The sequence below is a fragment of the Piliocolobus tephrosceles genome, chromosome 15 (genome assembly GCF_002776525.5).
Source record: "Piliocolobus tephrosceles isolate RC106 chromosome 15, ASM277652v3, whole genome shotgun sequence".
NCBI lineage: Eukaryota > Metazoa > Chordata > Mammalia > Primates > Cercopithecidae > Piliocolobus > Piliocolobus tephrosceles.
In genome coordinates, this window is record NC_045448.1 from 98,468,483 (window position 1) to 98,485,079 (window position 16,597).

At 46.4% G+C, this 16,597-nt stretch overlaps 1 protein-coding gene across 4 annotated transcripts in view; it reads left to right on the forward strand.

Annotated features, from left to right (window-relative positions):
• Positions 1 to 1,067: 1,067 nt before the first annotated feature.
• UXS1 (UDP-glucuronate decarboxylase 1) overlaps positions 1,068 to 16,597 on the forward strand; it is a 93,746-nt gene continuing 78,216 nt past the window's right edge. The window contains exon 1 of one of the 4 annotated variants that reach the window (XM_023211300.1): positions 1,068 to 1,311. In XM_023211300.1, coding sequence (XP_023067068.1) covers positions 1,218 to 1,311 — 94 coding nt within the window. In that variant the 5' untranslated portion in view covers positions 1,068 to 1,217. The remainder of the gene's footprint in view (positions 1,312 to 16,597) is intronic. The other 3 variants (XM_023211299.1, XM_023211296.2, XM_023211298.2) reach the window with 3 other exon arrangements.

Here is a 16,597-nt window from a genome sequence, read left to right on the forward strand (position 1 = left end):
AACATAAAGCTGCTGCGTTAGTACCAGCTGCCATATTTCTTTTTCTTGGAGGTGTCTAATAAATCTAAAGGAGGGTGTTCTATTGAGTTGAGCAAAATGGCCTGAGGTTCCAAGAAGTAGAGCTGCTGCTGACTCGTTGCTCCGTATAGCTGAAGATGAGTTCTTGAAGCCTGCAGATCCCAAATCTGGGAGCTCTCTTGACCTGGCATCACACACATCTGTGTGTACCTGTCTTTTTCTCCTCCATGGGACCAGCTCTCAGCAGATCCAACAACAAGATTCTGATTGTCTGTGGATCTTCTGATACATCTCCTCGCTTGTAATCATCATTCAATAAATGCTCTCTAAACACAGGTACCTCCTATGCAATCAGTACAGCACTTATAAAACAGATCAACAAAAAGATTGAATGAAACACACACGACAACTTGTTCATGGTTTTTCTCTAGGCAGAGACAGCTGCGCAATTTCATCTTTTCCTCATCTATCCTAAATTAATATACTTAGCACTGCTTTTTAAAATAATAATAAAAAACTTTATTTTTAAAAGAAAAGCACCCCAGTTGATCATAGCCAAGGAAAAAAAAAGACGCAGCCAGTTTTTACTTCGGCAAGGTTTAGGGGATTTATCATTTTCGCTGCCGATATTCTAACTAAAAAAACCCAACTAAACAGCCCAGAGAACGAGGTAACTTTCTGAGGCAGGCATTCAACAACTTCAAAAGCTCGGCCAAGTTTAGCAAGTAAGTTTCGTTTCACGGCAACAATCGGAAACTGGCCACCGCGGTCGTGCCCTTGGGTTGGGGACGCACCTCAGCGAAACAAACCTAGCAGCACTTCCCGGCTGGCGCCCGCGCGCTGTAGCTCGGGGAAAACAGACCGGAACGCGCATGCGCCGCGCTGGGCCGTGCAGCGCCGCGTCGCGCCTCATCGCCCATCAGCCCTCCAGGGCACATTCTTCGAAAACCAAGAAGAGAAAGGCTGCCACTGCGCCTGCGGGGAGAGAAGCCGGCGGGGCGGGGGCGGAGCCGGAGGAAGGGGGTGGAGGCGCGCGTGCGCGCTGATCCAGCCGGCAGGAAGCCCGGCGCGCGGGGGCGGGGTCGCGCGGCGGCAGGGGGCGGGGCTCTCGAGGCCGCTGCCGCCGCCGCTGCCGCCGCGCATTGTGCAGCAGGCGGGCCCCCGCGCGGCAGGGCCCTGGACCCGCGCGGCTCCCGGGGATGGTGAGCAAGGCGCTGCTGCGCCTAGTGTCTGCCGTCAACCGCAGGAGGATGAAGCTGCTGCTGGGCATCGCCTTGCTGGCCTACGTCGCCTGTGAGTGCGCGCCCGCGGCTAGCTGGGGAGCTCCATTCATTCCCCGGCTCCGCGGTGGGCCGGGCGGCGGTGGTGCGGGGCCCCGAGGCGGCCCTGCAGCCCCGCAGCCCCGCGTTGCTCCCCGCCCCGGGCGGGACCGGCGCTTTCTGCTCCCACCCCTTTCCGCTCTTGCAGCAAAGCGGGCCAACTTGGGTGCACACCCCCGACAGCTTAGGCCCGGGCGCGGACCCCGGACGGAGGGGCCCTTAGCAGTCCTCGGGCGGCCCCCGGTCCCTGCCTCCTGTCCGGGGAACTCGGCGGCGGCGCTGTCGTCCACGTCGCGCTGGGAGCCGGCGAGAATTCCGGTCGGCGACTCCGGAGCGTGCCGCGTGGGGATACCCTTGGGGACATCCGCGGTCGCGCCGCGGTGTTGGTTAAGTCGGATAAAAATACTGTGGCCGTTGGCAGAGCCCCCGCTCCGACTGTTTGCTCCTCAGGAAATTTACTCAGCGTTTAACTCTTGGGGAGCCAAGTGTGGGCGGCCCCCCGGGCCGCTGCCGTGCCCAGGTGTCGGGGCGCACGGGCACCCCCATTCTAGGTTTTCCCCCGGGACTAGGCGGCAGGGCCCAGCGGGCAGGCAGTTCGGGGGCCGGGCGGGGCGTGCCTGCAGCTTCGTCGTGCGCGGGTCTAGTTTCTGTCATCACTCACAGCGTGCTGCCTGGAGACGGGGCAGGAGGGGCACTTCGCAGGCAGGTGGTGGGCCCTCTGCTTATTAGGGAAGTCAGAAACCGTCCTTTTAAAGATCTATTCGTTGGGCATATGTTTTAATTGCTGTTATTAATACGTCACCAAGTACCAAAATTGGACTGGAAATAGCTCCCAGTGTGAGCTGCGATTGAATGCTAGCCACCGAGACACACTGAAATGAAATCACCTGCTAACCTGTTGAGTTAGTAAGATCTAATTCCCGAGGTTAGTGGAGACTTCACTTGTCTCAAGTGACTTCAGTTGAGCTCTAAGAAGGCAAGTATGAGTAGATCCAGCCTGTCTGCTAGAGCCCAGCTCTTCAGGAGGTGGAGCTGGAAAACCCCAGCAGAACTCCGGGTTGCTAGGGGAGGTTTCAGGCCTCGGATGGGTGTTAGATATGAGTAGTTTTGCAAGGGAGGAAGAACTACTCTGAAGTGTGTGTGGTCAATCTTGAGTAAGAAAGCTGAGACCCAAGAGGAAAGACCATTTAAAGCTGAATAACTATTTATTATGGGAATAATACTACCTACATTTGTTGAGTGCTTAACTGTGTATGTGAGTCTTGATTCTTAGTGCCATTGTCTGAATCATTCAGCAACCCTGGGAAATCGGTGCTATAATGATTCCTATTTTAGAGGTGAAGAAGTTAAGGCCAAGAGAGATTAGGAAATTTATGGATGATCACACAGATAGCAAGAGAAAGAAGGCCAAAATTTGGACCCAGAAAGGTCTAGGAGCAGGATCTAGAACCCAGGTCTTCCGACAGCAGTTTCAATTTTATTTTGGGGGCATTCTAAAGTTGCCACAAGGGTTTAGAATTAATAAACTAGGGGAGTTATGGAGTCATGGAAATTTTTTTTTTTTTTTGAGACGGAGTCTCGCTCTGTCGCCCAGGCTGGAGTGCAGTGGGGTGATCCCGGCTCACTGCAGGCTCCACCTCCTGGGTTCACGCCATTCTCCTGCCTCAGCCTCCCAAGTAGCTGGGACTACAGGCGCCCGCCACCACACCCAGCTAATTTTTTGTATTTTTAGTAGAGATAGGGTTTCACCATGTTAGCCAGGATGGTCTCCATCTCCTAACCTCATGATCTGCCCGCCTCAGCCTCCCAAAGTGCTGGGATTACAGGCGTGAGCCACTGTGCCCGGCCGGGAAGTTTTTTTTAACCTGTTACTCATCTAATCAGGAAATCTTACCAAGTCCTTACTGTTGTCGCTGAACTTGGCACCAGGAGACACCATGGGGTGCTAAAACACCGGGTCTGTGCTGTGATGGTACAGACCATATACCACATAGTCTAGCACATTGGTTCTCAGACTTAAGCATGCATCAGAATCACTAGGGGGTTTTTTAAAAACACAGACTGCTTGTCTCCCTCCTCAAGATTCTGATTCAGTTGGTCTGGGATGTGGCCTGAGAATCTGCATCACTAATAGGTGGTTCTGTATGCTGTTACTGTGGCCTGACCCCACTTTGAGACCCACTGGCCAAGATGGTGAGGTGGGCATGAATTGGAAATGAAGGTTAAATTACAAACTGGTGTGAGGGAAAGGAATGAATGAGAACTGTGGCAGGAACTCCTGAGTGAGAGCAATCAGGTGTGTTTGTTTTCTCTAGGAATCAAAAAGTGAGCTGAGAATGGAAGGCTTATGTAGGCGTTAACAGGGAAGTCAGAGGAGAGAGCGAGTTCTAGGAGGAGCAGTGTATGCAGAGGTCCTGTGGCAGCCAAGAGCAGGCAGTATTCTAGGAATGCAAAGAAGGATGGTATTGTTGGAGTGTGAAAACAAAATTACAGCCATGAGGCTGCCCGGGCAGACAGGGGCCAGAGCAGGCAGGCAGGCAGGCCTGGGGTGCAGCCCACGACATGGGTGATTTTAGCTATGAGGGATTTAAAACAGGGTGGAGGCAGTGTTAATAAGGAGCAGGTAGGCTAAGTCTGAGCCACTCTGCAGGGAAATATGTTACAGGGCTTGTGATTGATAACACCCAAGGACATTGAAAATGTAGTCCCTCAACCGTAATGTCTGTGTTTTCTAATCTCTGCTTTTCCTAATTAATCATCTTGTCCTCCCTGTTACAAGTAAACTCTCACCACTGTTTGAAAAAACTGTCCATACTTCCCAATTATATACACCCTCACTGTGAGCCAGTCTCCGTTGCAGAAATGCCCTCCCTGTTTCGGGAACAGAACTCAAGTTCTGTTAGCCTTTCTCCTTCTGCTCCTTACGTCTTTCCCAAAGCCTTTGTTACTTACTCTGGCCCTGAGTCTCCTCCTTGATACCACATAACTCTTCTTCATGTCTTGGGGTTGACCACCTGCCAACTTGTGTTGTACTTGAGTTCTTTCCCGTTCATATGTTGGCTTTTTCCTCAATGAAATCCCGATTCTGAGGACAGGGATTGTGTCTTGTGTGTTTCAGCCCTTGTAGCATTTATAGCAGTGCTAATGGCTCATTGAAAGAACTCAGTTTCTACCCTTTGTACTGAATCAAAAATCAGGCCAACCTACTAGGTATCTCCTGGGCAGACTCGGCTTGAATAACCTTTAACGTATTATTTTTTTAACATGCATATAGTGTAAAAAGTTAAGTAGCCTCTGCGGGGCCAAACAGTATCCCCTGCCACCATTTCCCTCTCCCCAGAAATAGGCACTTTACTTTTTTTTTTTGATATAGAGTTTTGCTTTTGTTGCCCAGGCTGGGTTGCAATGGTATGATTTCGGCTCACTGCAACCTTGGCCTCCCGGGTTCAAGTGATTCTCCTGCCTCAGCCTCCTGAGTATCTGGGATTACAGGCATACGCCACCATGCCTGGTTAATTTTGTATTTTTAGTAGAGACGGTTTCTCCGTGGTGGTCAGGATGGTCTCAAACTCCTGACCTCCTCACTGGCCTTGGCCTCCCTCAGGCATGAGCCACCGCACCCAGCCCCTAGGCACTTCATTTCTTTTAGCTGATGATTTTGGTATTTAACTTTGTGCCACTGAATCACCTGGCTTCCTGATTTTTCAGTTGTAGATATTAACTTAGTGACTTTGTTCTTTGGGAGATGATTTTTTTCTTCTCTTTGCCCCCATGCATGCTCTCTACCCTCCTAAATAGATGTGGTACAATCTCACGGAGATCAACATGCAGTGTTTACAAGTGTGACTATGTAAATGCTGTCCTAGTGAGTCATGTTGTACGTTACTTTTTGTTTTCTCCAGCGAATAATTGGCTGGTGTTCTAATTTGCTTGCTTTCTATGTAGTATGACAGATCCAACTGCAAACTCTTTGCCAGTTGTCGCGTCTTTCCCCCACGATGTTCACGGGCATCAGGATGCCCCTCTGTCAGCACCCCTTCCTGAAGAAGGGCCCCGAAGTGTTCTACTGAAACTTGTGTATGCATCTGGGGATCAGCTGCCAGCCTCACCACCTGCACCCACATCAGCCTGGACCTGCCCACTGCAGGGCTTCTGTTTCCCGACTTCCTCTTCCTGACTCCCTCTTGTTTCACTCCCTGGTTTGGATGTGATGGGAGGTGAATTTTGAGACTTTATCCATAAGTATGTTTTCTGCCTTCATGTCTGATAGATTGATAAGATAGAATTATACAAAAAAATTCTTCCTTTAGAATTTTTGAAGCATCAATCCAATCCTTTGTGGCCTCCAGGATTGTTGAAGAGTTTCAAGTCAGTCCTTCTCTTTCTGAAGATTGTAGCGTCTTCCTTTCGTCCCTGGTCGTCAGTGTTCACCACACATGTCCAGCCGCCTGCCCCCCAGGCTCTTGGTAGGATTGCCCTCCCTTCCTCACTCCCTGAGCTTGATGGCCTCACATGGTTGCTGTGCCAGTGGCCTGCCCGGGAGCTGAGTGGAAGTGCTACTTCCACTTCTGGGCCTGCACTTAGCTGCGAGTGTAAGTTGCTGCCAGAGTTTTCCCTCCCTTTAGTTTGGTTCTGAACTCAGCTTGACAATGATGATACTCAGCTTGCAGAACCCCCTCCTATCCATGCTATGACCCTGTTCGATTGAAATAAACTTGAAGAATAAATCTTTGTTGTTTTAGGCCTCTGAGGGCTTTTGGGCTACTCATTGCTGCAGCTTAACAATGCCTGCCCTGACTGATAAATCCATGGTGTTCGGAGATACACAGTGCCTTGGTGTATTTTATCCAGCATGTTGGGCATTTTTGTGCCCTGGCAATGCAGAAACACTTGTTCTTTAGTTCTGGGAATTTTCTTGAATTATTCTTTGGTGATTTTCTCCCCTCCCATTTTCTATTTTATCTCTTTCTGGAACTACTACTATTCTGATAAAGGATTGCTGGACCAATCCTCTTATTTCCTATTTTCTACCATTTTAAGCTTGTTGCATTTTTGGGAAGCCTCCTCATTTTCGTATTTAGACTCTTGTTGTGATTTTTTTACATTTTTTTTTTTTTGCCATACTTTTTTCACGTATAAGAGTTCTTTTTTGTTCTGTCAACTTTTTTTTAAAAACTAAAAAACATGGTCTTCATTTCATGGTATATTCTCTTGATTTTTAAAAATTTTGTTTTCTTTTCTCGTTGCTGAAGGATCTCTTTCCTCTAGGCTGCCTTCCCGTTTCTGTATGAGGCTCTCCGCAGATGGCCTGCCCATGTTTAATAGTGGGGGACTCAGCGGGGATGGGCAGTGCCTGCTGTGAGCGAACCTTTCCTTGTTGGGGCCTTCTGATCTCAGTGCTGTGGGTCGGTCCTCCCAGGCTGTTGTCACAAGACTCTCCCTGGTCCCTGCAGGAAGGGGAGGCTTGGCTGCCTGCATCCTGGAGCCCAGTGAGCGAGGGCTGCAGCCTAATCAGTAACCTGATTGTCCCTGGGGGTTCTGGGCTCTCCTGTCAGAGACCCTGATTCCACCCTCTTGAGAGATGGAGCCACCTGTCTTCTCCCAGGGTGGGACAGGAGCTGAAAGTTGTCCTGCTTCTTAGATATCTTTGAAAATCAGACTTCCTGTCTCTGCTGCCTCCACACCCATTGCAGATGCTCCAGGCCTGGCCAATTCTTGACCCTGTCTAGGTATAAATGGGCCGTTCCACTGTCCACCCATGTCCATGTTCTCTCCGTGTCCCCACATTCACCCATCTTCTTTTTCCCATCCAGCAGAATTTTGGTGACAGTTCTCCCTTCTTCCCCTTCTCCCCGTCCACGTGGATTGATTCCTCAAACAACAAGAACAAAAAAGAAATGAGGGAGGAGGGATATGGAGACAGGGGCCGGGAGGAAAATAGATTGCCTATATTCAAGAAAAGAAAATAAATCAAAGACAAAAGACATTTTCTGATATTTTAGTGGGGTTTAGGAGCCATTACCTTCTCACCTTTAGCCTTTGAAAATTAGAGTTGAGGCCCGACGCGGTGGCTCATGCCTGTAATCCCAGCATTTTGGGAGGCCAAGGCAGGTGGATCACCTGAGGTCAGGAGTTTGAGACCAGCCTGGCCAACATGGTGAAACCTGTCTCTACTAAAAATACAAAAAATTAGCTGGGCGTGGTGGCGGGCGCCTATAATCCCAGCTACTCAGGAGGCTGAGGCAGGAGAATCTGGTGAACCTGGAGGCGGAAGTTGCAGTGGGCCAAGATCGTGTCGTTGCACTCCAGCCTGGACAACAAAAGCAAAACTCCATCTCAAAAGAAAAAAAAAAAAAAAAAAGGAAATTAAAGTTGTGACATCTAGTAACGTTTATGTAATTTTTGGTGTATCATGAATTTTGTTGTAGTGACGTTTTAGTTGTGGTACCTTTCTTTCCTGCCGGTGTTGCTTCACAAGAAAGGAGATAAAACCTGAAAACCATATGAAAGAGTGTTTTGTGTGTCTTTGTTTCATGTTTATGTTAACAGGCTTCAAACTTCTCTGAGGTTGGGACTTTGGTTACAGTACAGTTTTGCCCTTAATATAATCAGCTCCTGCATGATTGGCAATTGCCCTCATAAATTCACCGGGGACACAATTGCTGGCCTCTGCCTTGGAGGATGTGCAGCAAGTTAGATACCACTGTGATGCCAGAGGACCGTGGGGGAGGGCAGACGGCTAAAATCCACAACCTAGGACCAGTGGCATTCCCAGGCTGACCTGAGCATGGGATCAGCTTGGGCTTGTCAAATACAGGCTCCTAGGATCCTCCTAGGCCTGTATGAGCCTGGGGGTTGGAGGCACAACCTGGAAATTGTGAATTTTCAACATTTTCCAAATTTCCATGCAGATTTTCTATCTTTTCTACTAAAGGAATATTTTAGTGAACACCCAAATACTCTCTGCCCAGATTCACCAGATGCCTACATTTTTTTCACATTTGTCTTTCTCTTACTCTTTTATATATATTTTATGTATACTTTCTTTGTTGAAATATTTGAAAGGTGCAGACATAACAGTACTTCACCTTCAAGTACTTTACACATATCTCATAAGAATAAAGGTATTCATCTATATAATCTCATTACCATGATCACACCTTAAGAATTAACAAAATAATATCATCTAAGATATAGTCTATATTTAAATTTCCTCCCATTGTACCGCAAATGACTTTGATAGCCTTTCTGAGATTTTTGTTTTTTGCTTCTGTTTTTTTGAGACAGGGTTTCAATCTGTTGCCCAGGCTGGAATGCAGTGGCACAATCTTAGCTCACTGCAGCCTCGAAATCCTGGGCTCAAGTGATCCTTCTGCCTCAGGCTCTTGAGTAGCTGGGAGTGCAGGTGTGTGCCACCACACCCAGCTAATTAAAACACATTTTTTTGTTTGGTTTAAAATCTAGGACCCAGTCAAGATTTACATGTTGCATTTGGTTTTATGTCTCTAAATTTAGCCATAATAGCCTGATTTTTTTGTTTGTTTGATTCTCATGACATTTAGCTATATATATGTGTGTGTATATGTTCATATTTATATATATACACGTGTGTGTGTGTGTGTATATATATATATATATAAGCCCAGAGCAGTTTTCCTATAAATGTCCCACATTCTGGATTTATCTGATTGCTTCCTTATGATTAAGTTCAGTTAAACATTTTTATAACAATGCTTGCTAATTGGTGGTGTTGGGAACATGTAGTGTCTGGGCTGGTTTGACAGTGTTCAGTGTGACCCCTGGAAGGAATGGCCTCTACGCTGTTCATTTTGAAGGTACATTTTTGCAGTTTGCAATCTGTGGAGTGATTCTTGCAGCCTGTGCGAATATCTTGTTCTCCAGCCAGTGCATTTCATGTCCATTGACGATCCTTGCCTGGACCAGTTTTTATGTTGGGGATTGCAATTAGTGGTTTTCTAATTGTGTAAATCTTTTAATGTTTGTTAACTGGTGTTGTTTTGAAAATAACTTTCCCTCCCTCTTTATTCTCTCACTGTATTAGTTTCCCATGGCTGCTGTAACAAATTACCCCAAATTAGGTGCCTTTGAAACAAGAGGTATTTATTATTTCTCAGTCTGGCGGCCAGAAGTCTGAAATCAAGGTGTTGGCAGGGCTGAGCTCCCTCGAAAGGGATGCCCATAAGACCCGGGGCATTGAGTTGGCATTTCGCAGAGGGATACAATTTGGGCAGTGGAGTTGAAGGTGAAAGTGATGGAATGAGCAGAGGCTGGAGTGGCACAGTGCCAGGAGCAGGAGTCTTTGTGGCCCATAAAGGCAGAATGTGTAAGTCTGACTAATTACATCCACAAAGACCTTTTTTCCAAGTGAGATAACAATCACAAATTCTAGGAATTGGGATGTGGACGTAGTTTGGGGGCACCGTTAAACTCATAGTGATCATTCTTTAATCACTGTGGATCGGTAGCTTCTTTTAGTCTTCGAGCACTTCCTTGATATCTAGATGTTTCAGGCTCATCTTGTTCTTTTTCTGCCCCAAACCTGGAATCAACCGTCTCTCCAAGGAGCCAGAATTGAGTGGAATCATTGGCCACTTGCTTGGTGTCTAGAGAGTGGGAGAATTGGTTGGTAGTATGGGAAAAGCACACACACGTGGTATCAGAAGTGTTCTGTAGGTAGAAACGGGGTTTAGGACTTAGGTGTCTTTATTTTCAACAAATTTCCCTTTTTCCACCATAGTTCCTAAGAAAATGGACAAGGTAAAGTGGTCAAGGTAAAGTGCTGAGGACCATGAGAGAAATGAGACCTGGGACTTGGAGAGAACGGGATGCCCATCTAATGGGTCTAACCCAGGGCATTGAGTTGGCATTTCACAGAGGGATACAATTTGGGCAGTGGAGTTGAAGGTGAAAGTGATGGAATGAGCAGAGTCTGGAGTGGCACAGTGCCAGGAGCAGGAGTCTTTGTGGCCCATAAAGGCAGAACATGGAAGTCTGACCTGACATAAACTTGATTTAATGAGATGAGTAAGCCTTCCATAAGAATTTGTGCAGCATGAGAGAGATTTTGATGAGCATGCCTGAAGTGTTCAGACATTAGGGCAGGGCAAAGTATAATCAGTTTTGCATTTGGGGGTTGGCCAGTGTGGCCTGAAATATGCTTTGTGGTGTGCCTCTCTCCTGTGCTGCCTACCTTTTGTAGATATGTGACTGGCTTCTAGTCCTGGTATATGATATGTATGGTACTTCTGTACAGGCCAGTGCTGTGATCTGAATGGTTGTGTCCCCTGGAATTCATATGTTGGAACCTAATCCCTGAAGTGATGGCATGAAGAAGTGGGGTATCTGGGAGGTGATTAGGTCAGGGGCAGAGCCCCCATGCAGGGGATTAGTGTCTTTGTAAAAGAGGCCCAAAGGAGTTCATTTCTCCCTCCACCATGTGAGGATACAGCAAGAAGGCACCGTCTGTGAATCAGGAAGTGAGCCCTCACCGTGAGTGCCTTGATCTTGGACTTCCCAGCTTTCAGAACTGTGAGAAGCAAATTCCTGTTTATTAGCCACCCACTGTGTAGTATATTTGTGGTAGCAGCCTGAACCCAGACTAAGACAGCTGAGAAGTCAAGAAGATGTCTGATGTGAAGTTGGAGAGCTTTCACAAATAGATGTTGAATAGGTGAGGCCGGTTACCAGATTCTTCGTGTGTACTGAACCCACATTAATGTCTACTGCAAATTTCTTTTCTTGCTTTTTGTCTTACAAATATGACAGGTCCTAGGAATCACCTGAAGGGCAAATGTGGGGAGGAGTAATTCAGGGTCAGCCCTTTTCTTTTTCTTTTTATACATTTATTTTTTTTCTGAGGTGGAGTCTCGCTTTGTTGCCCAGGTTGGAGTGCAGTGGTATGATTTTGGCTCACTGCAACCACTCCTCCTGGGTTCCAGCGTTTCTCCTGCCTCAGGCTCCGGAGTAGCTGGGATTACAAATATGGTCCACCACGCCCAGCTAATTTTTGTATTTCTAGTAGAGATGAGGTTTCACCATGTTGGCCAGGCTGGTCTCAAACTCCCGACCTCAGGTGATCCACCCACCTCGGCCTCCCAGAGTGCTGGGATTACAGGTGTGAGCCACTGTGCTTGGCGGGATCATCCCTTTTCTGAATAAAGTCGTCTCACCCTGATTCAGCTCACCCTATCACGTGGTGCAAGCTTTCTAACCTTCTGTTTCATTTTTTTTTTTCCACTTGTAAAATGAAGATACTCTGGTCTCTTTTGCCTTGCAGGTAAAAATAATTTGTTTTAAATACTGTGAGGAATTGAGGGAATTTCTCTAAAGAGATGGTAGCTTCAGCTGATGAGCCTCAAGGGAAAAAAGGTGTTGTAAAGTAACCTGCAACATAGAGGGACTCTTTCCAGGCAGGAAGGGCAGTGACGGCCAGCAAGTGGGAACTTCTCCACCGAGGGGGCCGAGGGTTTCCTCATCGCCCTGCATTTAGAAGGGCCAAGAGTGAATTTGGAGTTAATCCATCAGTTTCTTTTTGGTTAAGCTTTTTAGAGTTGCTGTAACCAAAATAAGTAAGTGAAGTAAAGCAACAGCAGAAAACATTTGAACTTCAAAGCAGTCTTTTTCAGAGGGAGTCTGGATGTGCTAGAAAAGGAAAACAATTTTGTTAGGGTGGTGAGATCTTGGAATGTTATTCTTAGTATCTTTGAATATTTTTATAGCATTTTTAGAAATTGAAAGCAAAGCATGCTGGTTCTAAGTTAGAATTTGGTTGACGTATATACTGGGGTGACCTTGCTTTTTTGTTTTTTTTTAAAAAAAAAAAAAAAAAAAAGACGTGAGCAGGCAGCTGGGTTTTATCAGCAACAGAACATTGGTGGTGTAGGATGGCTTGGTTGTAACCAAGGGAAAGAACCAAGTTGTTCTGACACTCATCAAGGGGCCTGGTGATGGTTCTGGTGGAAATGACCATTAGCTGTGAATAACGGGTCCTCATAAACAGGACTTCTTAGCAAAACCCATATACTGCCAAATCAGGATCTTTTCCTTTTTTTCCTTTAGGTTTCTTTTGCTGTTCTGTGGAATTTATTTCTGATTCCCTGCTTCCTTACCCCAATGCATCCTAATTATTTAAAAAACGGAATTTCTATCCTAGGTTCTTAATACAGTGAGAGGACCCCACTACCCCAATGGTGACACTCTCTGCCCTCCTTAGGCTTCACCTTAACTGCACTCCCACCCCACCGCCACCCACCAGTGCAGATGCTGGAATGCAGCCCTCACTTTGGGCAGGAGAAGCGGCACCCGACTCTCCTGCAGTGAGGCGTGAAGAAGGGAGATGTTCTCTCCGTTTCCTAGAGGGGGAAACTGAGGCACAGAGAATGAGCCCAGAGCACTGACAACCCTCTGGGTTGGGGCGCAGCTGCAGTGGCTGAGGGTCATGCCCCTGGGTGCTGTGGTTTCCTCCTAGACTCCCTCCCTCACCTTTCCCTCTCTGCCCCTTTTGAACACAAAATGAAAAGGCTCACTTAAAACCATTATTACAATGTTTTAAATTCCCATTTGAAAATTACAAAATACAGGAGAAATAAGAAAACAACGTGCTCAATGTGGAAAAGCTAGAGAATGAAGTGCAAAGAAGAGAAAAATCCCAAACCTCATAATTTCTGCATATTAAATTGCCTTCCCATCCAGAAATAGCGCCTAGCTTTTCTTTGCCAAGCTTGTTCAAGCGGTGACCCGCGGGCTGCATGTGGCCCAGGACAAATTCATAAACATTCTTAAAACATAAAATGAGTTTTTTTTTTTTTTTTTTTCTTTTTTTTTGCTCATCAGCTATTGTTAGTGTTACGTGGGGCCCAAGACAATTATTTTTCCAGTGTGGCCTGGGGAATCCGAAAGATTGGACATCCCTGCTTTAGACAGACCTTTCTTTTGGCCCTCAGGAAAGTGTTGTAATTTCTTTCTTTTGCAAAGTGTATTTCCATCAAGTTTCTCTTTAGCATTCTTTCTACATCAAGATCAAGTATCAAATATATTACTAACAAAACTTTTTAACAGTAAGCAATAAAGAGCCCTGAAATCATAATCCATCTTTAAAAAAAAATTATCCTTTGCCTTCTGAATGAATGCTTAAGTTGTATACATTTTTCCCATCTTGTTCTTAATGTTTAGAAAGTGCCCTACTTTCTGAAAGAAATAATAGAGCTTTACATGTTATGTTGGATTCTAGCATTAGCAGTCCTGGGTTTCTTAGATCATAGTAGTTCCACCTAAAAGTTGTGGTGAGAAGTCTGAATTTACTTTTACTTTTTCTTTCTAACTAGTACGGTGGTGGTTTTTGTTGTTGTTGTTGTTGTTGTTGTTTTTGAGATGGAGTCTTACTCTGTAGCCCAAGCTGGAGTGCAGTGGCACCTTATCAGCTCACTGCAACCTGCCCTCCTGGGCTCAAGTGTTTCTGGTGTGTCAGTCTCCTGAGTAGCTGGGACTACGGGTGCACGCCACTGTGCCCGGCCAGTTTTTTGTATTTTAGTGGAGACAGGGTTTCACCATGTTGCCCAGGGTGGACTCGAACTCCTCCGCTCAGGCGATACTCCCGCCTGGACCTCCTAAAGTGCTGGAATTACAAGTTGTGAGCCACCATGCCCCACTTGCCCCAGCTTTCTTTGCCTTAGGCATTCTAAAAATAGTTTCATCCACGGTTATTCTCAAACCTAATCTGTGGTGCTGGCTGGAGCCTGCTGAGAAGGGAGCGTGTGCTGGGAGCTGGGGCCAGTCAGCAGTTTTCAGAGAAGTGTTGGCATTCAATGGTGAGGTCCCAGAGCCCTGCCCCAGCCAGGGACCTGATTGGTGGGAGGAAGAAGAGTACAGGGCTGCTGCAGGATGTGCCTCTAAGGATGAGGGCCCTGATGCTTAGCCTCACTGGTGACGGGCATGGGAGGGGCGAAACTCTAGTGACCTCTCTGCAGCCCACCCTGTGGGATGCCCCCATGAGCTAGGAGGGATTCCCTCCCCTTGATTTTCCTCTTTTTCTTTAATGAATCTGTTCATTCCATCAAAAACTAAGGAGATTCATTCATTTGGTAACCTTAGGGTAAGTATATTTCATTTTCCATTGTTATTGTTTGAGGTAAAATATTGTCACACTTCTGTAGGTGGAGCCTACATCTCTTTAAGTACAAAAAGGCAAAAGAAATAGCATGGCAACATTTTCTACCATGCCACACCAGGCATCATTGATATTTGTGGAGTTGGGAGGAGAGAAAGAAGGAGAATCCACTTCTTATCATTTGATATTTGTCTGTAGTAATTTGAAGGATCAAAGTCCATTTTTACTTTCTGGAGATCAGAAGTGGTCTGGAAATTTTCTTTCTATTTCTGCCTCCCTATTCTGCTCCCCAAATTTGATGCTATCCTCTGGTATTTCGGATGAAGAGATGTTTTGTGCTTGTTAAGTGGTGACACTGGACTAGAACCTTGAGTGAAACGTGTGAGTGCAACATGTTTCCAAGTTGATTGGTGTCCTGCTTCCAGTGACAGAAAGTACTTGATTTTCTCAGGTGGAGATGTGCAGATAGTGTATCTTATTTCCAGCTCCAAGAATTAGTCACATAGTTGTTACTGAAGTATTTATTGCAGAGCTTTCTCTCTGTAGTATTTTTGTGGCCAAATCCTAAGGTGAGGTGGAGAACCTGGGAAGGTACTTGGTGGTTAAGGGTGGTTTATAATTTGGATAGTGAGATGCAAGGGTCATTGATGTTTTACGTATATTTCTGGGGCTTAGTTTTAATTCATAATTTTAACAATCAGTCTGGAAGTATATGGAATGCATTGCTCCCTTCCAGCTAATCCTGTTCACCTTCCCATGGGTTAGAATGTCTTAAGTGCTTTTAAAATGTAAATGGTTTTATGCCCTTGATTTTTCTGTGCTTTGCTTTTTTACTTTGTATGTGGAGGAAATCTTTCTTTTTTGAGACGGAGTCTCTCTCTCTCACCTAGGCTGGAGTGCAGTGGTGTGATCTCAGTTCACTGCAACCTCTGCCTCCTGGGTTCGAGTGATTCTCCTGCCTCAGCCTCTGGAGTAGCTGGGATTACAGGTGCACGCCACCATGCTTGGCTAATTTTCGTATTCTTTTACTAGAGATAGGGTTTTACCATGTTGGCTAGGCTGGTCTGAAACTCCTGACCTTGTGATCTGCCCGCCTCAGCCTCCCAAAGTGCTGGGATTACAGGCATGAGCCACTGCGCCCAGCCATGGAGGAAATCTTTCAATGTGGAGATCTACCTCGTGAATCCATGGTTGCACAGAACTCATTGGTAGATTTATGTCGTAGTGCCTGTGCCTGATGCATGACGGAGCCACAGAAGGAGATTAGGTGCCCTTGGGATGAGGAGAGAGCCAGACACCAGTGACGGGCTTTGCTGCACAGAGCAAAGGTAACATGAAGCCCTGCTCCCAAGCTGTGCCCAGTCCAGCCCACAGGGACCTGGTCCTGAGCAAGCTTTATCAGCACAGCCCTGCCGTCCGTTAGAAAAAAGGCCCATTAATGATCAGACACTGATTATTTCTTGGTCAGGAAGTACGAGTGTGATAAAAGAAGCTGGAAGGCATTCTGTGGTTCAGGAAGGCTGGAGGCCACTGGGTGTGCTCAGAACTACCCTGCCCAGCTTGCCACAGGTGATGGAGGAGTGGACATAGGGCAGGGGCAAGGGGGCTGGGTGTGGTGGCCAGTGCCAGGCATCTACTAGGGGGTATTCTACTCCACGTGGAATATTGCAAAAGAGATTGTGGAGCTGCTATATATGTATACACCCACATACATATATACACACACAGACACATAGACACACACATACATATATACACATACATATATATATACACACATATATACATACACCCACTTGTATATATTTACACACACTTGTATATGTATACATACACATACTTGTATATATACACACATGTATGTATATACACACACATACATGTATAGACACACATACTTTTTGCCTCGTCCTTGTACATTGTTTATTTCTGTTATAATGAACTTAATATAGTGGTACATATACATATATGTGGGGTGCATGCTCAAGACTGATAATCGGAAGCAGGTGACCAGATTGTTCTGGAGAACTCGGAAATCTTGAGCAGGAAAAGGACAAAGACTTTTTGGACAAACCGTGTAAAGAAGGGAGAAGTGCCGCATGGGGATGGCATAGACAGAAGGGCCCGGAAGAAG